Raw genomic sequence first — 6,000 nt, forward strand, 5'->3', positions numbered from 1 at the left:
GGTTCATGCCTATAATCCTAGCGCTCTGGGAGGCCAAGGCGTGTGGATTGCTTGAGCTCACGAGTTTGGGACCAGCCTGAGCAAGAGTGAGACTCTGTCTCTAAAAAATAGCCGGACATTGTGGCAGGCGCCTGTAGTCCCAGCTACTCGGGAAGCTGCGGCCCGAGGATCATTGGAACCCAGGAGTTTGAGGTTGCTGGGAGCTATAATACCGTGGCATTCTACCCAATGGGACAAAGTGAGACTCTGTCTCAAATATATATATATATATATATTCTTTTTATTATTTTTTTCAAACATTTTAAAATGTAAAATCCATCTTAAGCTCTTGGGCCTTATAAAATCTGAGCGCCACATATCACCAACCCCTATGTTACTACATTTTTAACAGGCAGGAAAGTCTTGAATTTTGAGATATCACCCTAGTCTGTTGTTTACTGATCTCTTATATTTGAGGCAGAGCAATAATGACTTTGAGAATTTTAAAGAGAGGAAAATGCGCAAGTGTGTTTTTCATACCGGCAATCTCAAAAAAACACTGTATTTGGGTGCCTCATAATTTAATTCATAGAATAAACAGCCAAAGGAGAATATAGGTGTAACTTAAATGTTACTTGGGGACATCAACAGTTTGGGGGATAAAAGAGTCAATACCCTGTCTAAGGCTCAGAACAATTTCTGAGCCCCTTGGAACAAGTATAAGTTACTTCCCTCTAACTGTAACCCTTGAACACAGTGGGAAAAGTTCCACTGTGCAAAGTAGACAAATAAAGTAAGTTTCAGTTCATATTAAGTACTTGAACAAAAATCTATAAGGCCCAGTGTTTGTCACACTGCCTTTTACACGTGCTTTTGCTTTGGAAAATTTCAAGTTTGAAGCCAAAACTATTTCCACATGTATCACAATCCTTTGTAAATACTTATGTTTTTGTTTCAGATCACAGCCTTTTATTTAAACTTAAGAGGAAAAAATATGTTTACTGGCAGTGGGCACATCCTTTAAGTTTCTGAAAATTTTTCTGTTACAGTCTCCAAGCATGATAAGAAGATGGACATGTAACGAAGAAGGAATTAGCGTAGGACTGAATCTTATGCAATACTTAAGACAGCAAGAAAGATGTTTCACAAGATATATATTCAAAGTCAAATAACTGCTCACAGGGAGAGGACATCTGTCAGTCATATTCCATGTGCCAAAACATAGGGGTGCACTGTCTTATTTATCGTTGCATCTTTATTTTGTACATAGTAGGCGTTCAACAAAAACTGGCTAAATGATTTATTAACCCTATGGCATATTAACTCTATGTCACTATTCACCTGCCTCATTACGTTAGTGGTAAGAATTTTGTGAGAGAATAAATTATGCACAATAATCGTAGTTATTTCTTATCTACATTTTAAAGAACAAACCAATGGTCAAAACGACAATATAACTTGTCCACTGAGTGGCAATGAGCTTGGGTGTACCTAATTTTAATCTCACTGTTCCTGATTATTAGAAATCTCATTTAACAAACACTTAAATAGTCTGAGTATATTAGTAGGATCAAAAATCCTACCTCTCTTAAGTTTATTAAAGAATCCACGGGGCCAAGTGCCACGGCTCACACCTGTAATACTAGCACTTTGGGAGGCTGAGGTGGGAGGACTGCTTGAGCTCAGGAGTTGGAGATACACTTGAACAAAAACAAGACCCTATTTCTTTCTCTCTCTCTTTTTTTTTTTTTTTTTTTTGAGACAGAGTCTCACTTTGTTGCCCTTGGTAGTGTACCATGGCATCACAGCTCACAGCAACCTCCAGCTCTTGGGCTTAGGCAATTCTCTTGCCTCAGCCTCCCAAGTAGCTGGGAGTACAGTGCCTGCAACAGTGCCCGGCTATTTTTTTGTTGCAGTTTGGCCAGGGCCGGGTTTGAACCTGCCACCCTTGGTATATGGGGCCGGCACCCTTCACTGAGCCACAGGTACCGCCCCAAGACCCTATCTCCACTAAAAGCAGAAAAATTAGCCAGGCATGGTGTTGAGGCCTGTTTGAGGTTGCAGTGAGCTAGGATGATGCCCCTGTGTCATGGCCAAGGTGACAGAGCAAGACTCCATCTTGAAAAACAACAACAACAACAACAAAACATGGGCAAACAGGTAACAGCCTACTTCTAAAATGTACTCATAAAGCTCCTAAGTTAAAATTGGTCATTCTCTCTGCATTAGGGAACAAAAGAAATGGCAGAATCCCAAGTCCCTTGTATCACTGGAAGAATGGGTGGGGAAATATTTCCCCCTAAACCACTGGAACAGGCAATACTTAAAAATTACTTTTCTTCATTTAATTTAAATTATCGGAGAAAAAAAATTTAGTTGACTTAAAAACCATTGTAACTGGCTGGGCGCATGTGGCTCAAGTGGCTAAGGCACCAGCCACATACACCTGAGCTGGTGGGTTTGAATCCAGCCTGCGCCTGCCAAACAACAATGACAGCTGCAACCAAAAAATAGCCAGGTGTTGTGATGGGCACCTGTAGTCCCCAGCTACTTGGGAGGCGGAGGCAGGAAAATCACTTGAGCCCAGGAGTTGGAGGTTGCTGTGAGCTGTGATGTCACAGTACTCTACCCAGGGTGATAACTTTGAGGCTCTGTCTCAAAAACAAACAAACAAAAAAAAAAAACCCAGCCTACCTGGTTAGTAATTTTCACTAACTTCACATATCAATTTTTAAATAACTCAAACTCTGAGGCTTTCAATTTGTTTAATCCAATCAATTCAGAGTTAATACATTAAAAGTAGCTAAGAGAACCACATGGCCATAATCCCAGCACTGTGGGAGGCTGAGGCAGTAGGATTGCTTGAGCTCAGGAGTTTGAGACTTGTCTTTGCTAGAGTTGAGACACCGATTTAACGAAAATTAAAAAACCCAGCCAGCCCTGCGGCTAGCACCTGTAATCCCAGCAATTCAGGAGGCTGAGGTTGCAGCTGGCTATGATGATGCCACTGCACTGTGCTCAGGGCATAGGATGAGACTCTGTCTCAGAAAAAACAAACAAACAAACAAACAAAACCACAAACAAGGCAATAAATGTAGCTAAGAGACACCTGACATAATAGGCAACAAATTCTGATGATTTTAGTAATTTCAATGATACTTATCTAATATCTACTATTCTCTCCAAAAATTACTGAGTCAATCATTTTCAAATAAATCTTTCCCTCCCAAAGGAGTTTCCGTAGTATAGCTGTCTATAAGACAAACACAAATTTAAAAGAGGAGTTTTTAAAAGCGTGTCAATCTTTCTCCTGTCAAATTTAAATAGAGAATGTATAGTAAATTCTGAAAATGAGTTGGTAGGAAAAAGAGTGCCAGTACCTAAAATAGCCCTCCTACCATCTAATCAGAGTATTCAAATACTTAAGATTCTCAAAACAAAAAAAAAAGAGGAAAGAGTAAACGTAATGAAAAGGAAAGGAAAGGAAGTCTCTACTGCAGCCTCCATCGGCACTAAAACAGGAACAGAAAATCTAAACTCTTCACAGTTAACACACAGGTTTAATCTGGAACTTTTCGGAACACAAATCTACAAGAAATTTTTACTAGTTACAACAAAAACTAAAATTGTGTTAGTGTAGGCAGATTATCTTTGAAAGCCCAGAACCCTAACGTTGTTAGCTGAAATGACCCCGGAGTCCTGAGGTCAGTCCTTCCCAGTGACACTCGGTAGTGCCACTGCATTCCTCTGTTGCACATTTCAATAGCAAAGCATCTCCGTGTACACCCGGCACTTCCCACTTTCCGCAGAACTCCATCAACTGTGCCCACCACCAAAACTCAAAGAAAAATTCCTCACAGGAACATATTCTAATAAGTCAAAGCAAGCTATCTTGAAACTAAGGGCAAAAATCAATTGTTTCCAGTTTAAAATAATCCTCTAGAGAGCACATCATTTTAAAAGATATATTTAGCTATTTTGGAAAAGAGCTAAATCCATTTAAAGGATTTGTGCAGACACGGCGAAGAGGTCTGGCTTTGCACAATTCTAATCCAGCCCAATCTTGGTGTGTTCGGTCCACTCCCAGCCCGAGAGGTTCCTTCTCAATGTGTGTGTCACATTACGGCATCCCTGAGGCAGGAATCCGGGCTGCAGTTTCTCGTGCCCTGACCTTTAACCAAGCGTGACTGTACTCACCTTAGCTCTTCCTCCGGTGACCCATTTACTTTCAGACTGTCCGGACGGTCTCTTCTCCTCCGGTAGAGACCGGAGTGTGAAAGCTCTTTAAGCTGTAATGCAGTCATACTTCTCTCCACACATCAATTACTGACACCGTAAAGTACTTGTGCTCAGCAGTGTGGCAGCCAGGGCGTACGTACAAAGGCAGTGTCCCCTGCCGAGGGACCTCAGCACACCTGACTCAGAGTGAGAAGTCTCCACACAGGCCAGGCCGCTGAAGTACAGCTTCCTGTTTCTCGCTAGTACACACCCTCCTCAGCAAGGCATGACTTGCCTTATCTCTGGGCCCTGCACCTTGGGGAGGGGGGAGTCCGTGACCCAGAGGCCAGTTATTCACATGGTTTACCAATAAGCGAAATTTAATTGTTATGAATAATCATACCAATTCCATTATAAACTTTTCCAAGATCATTCTGAATTAAAGTTGGGCTAAAAAGCTCTGGTAAAGTAATGACTAAAGAAGGGTCCTGCTCTTTCTTGATTTATTTGCCAGGAAATCCATTATACTTCATAGGCAGCTGTCAGTTTAAAGAAATGCCTGGTCATAGTGAGCTCTTAAGGACATTTTCCTTGGGAAGAAAAAAAAGGCAGAATTCTAAAGGGAAGCAGTCCAATCCCTCCCTCTCACCACTTTACTCTAAATCTTATTTAGAAGGGGAGGAAGTGTCTTTGAGCCACCCTCCCCTCATTAAATATTACTAAAAAAAAAACATAGCTGAAAGGAAGATGGTTTTTTCTATCAACCTCCAGCTAATGATTTTCTGAATCTGTAACTACTCACTGTGAATAACCCCCTCTCATAGCACACCACCTCTTAAAGGCGTTATGGGCACCTAGGAAGCCTTGTGTAAGTTTACCTGTGTATTTGACCTCAGATGGTCCACAAGCAGTAAGGAGGTGGGCTTGAGTTTGGGTGTGGGGTGTGGATCACTGAAGGCAGATAACACAGGACAAGTCCTTTGTTGCCAGCTCCAGGGATACTGTTCAGAGTAGCCCCTGCCCCAACTTGGCCAGGTCACAAACGCAGGCTAGAATCCTAGCATGCACTAGCCAACAGTCTGATTTCCTGGTTCTAGTAACTTTTCTAAGGGCAAAGACAAGCCCTTTTTCCTTCTAGAATCCCTTCAACAACAAGAGCGCAGAGAAATGGGTCTGATATTTTTCGTACACCAAATGTTAGAGAGTTAACATACTCCCCTCTCTAAGAGTATCAGCATCATAAATACAAAAATTAGGACCGATGGCAGGAAGAGGAGGTCTATACTTCCCCTGGGACACAGGAATGTGTCCCACAGGGCCCCATTTGCTACCCTATTACCACGGTCCCACTGGGAAACAGAGGACTTTTTATAGCTGCCATTAAAACACCATGCATTGCTTAAGATTCAGGAAAAATCTTTTACCCATTTTGTCACTACATTAGATTTAATCAGTGATGAAACATGTTTTTTAAAAAACATGTTTAAAAAAATCAGGTGACAGCTGTATCTTCCTCTGGAAGGGTATACAAAAATCTGGTACTTTCAGGTGCTTCTGAGGGACTTGGGAGACAGGAACAGAGGAAAGCTTTTTCATTACACACCACTCTACACCTTCTGAGCTTTGAATATGTCACTCATTCACTAATGCAAAGAAACAGAACTTTAGGGAGATTTACATATGTATTAATATTTTATACAAAGCCTTTGGATGCTAAGACTTAACATACAGAACAATTTAGTAATAGAAAAATCAGGGTTCTTACAATATCTACTTCTTACTTTTTGATCAAGAAAGGTTAAA

General features: G+C 41.2%; 1 protein-coding gene across 1 annotated transcript in view; it reads right to left on the minus strand.

Moving 5' to 3' along the window:
• Window positions 1-4,401, minus strand: part of LIMS1 (LIM zinc finger domain containing 1) — a 62,464-nt gene extending 58,063 nt beyond the window's left edge. The window contains exon 1 of the mRNA XM_003792899.2: window positions 4,177-4,401. Within this exon, the coding sequence (XP_003792947.1) occupies window positions 4,177-4,283 (107 nt within the window). The 5' untranslated portion in view covers window positions 4,284-4,401. The remainder of the gene's footprint in view (window positions 1-4,176) is intronic.
• Window positions 4,402-6,000: the final 1,599 nt, after the last annotated feature.

The sequence above is a fragment of the Otolemur garnettii genome, unplaced genomic scaffold (genome assembly GCF_000181295.1).
Source record: "Otolemur garnettii isolate 467f Iridium unplaced genomic scaffold, OtoGar3 scaffold00062, whole genome shotgun sequence".
In the NCBI taxonomy this organism is placed as follows: Eukaryota; Metazoa; Chordata; class Mammalia; order Primates; family Galagidae; genus Otolemur; species Otolemur garnettii.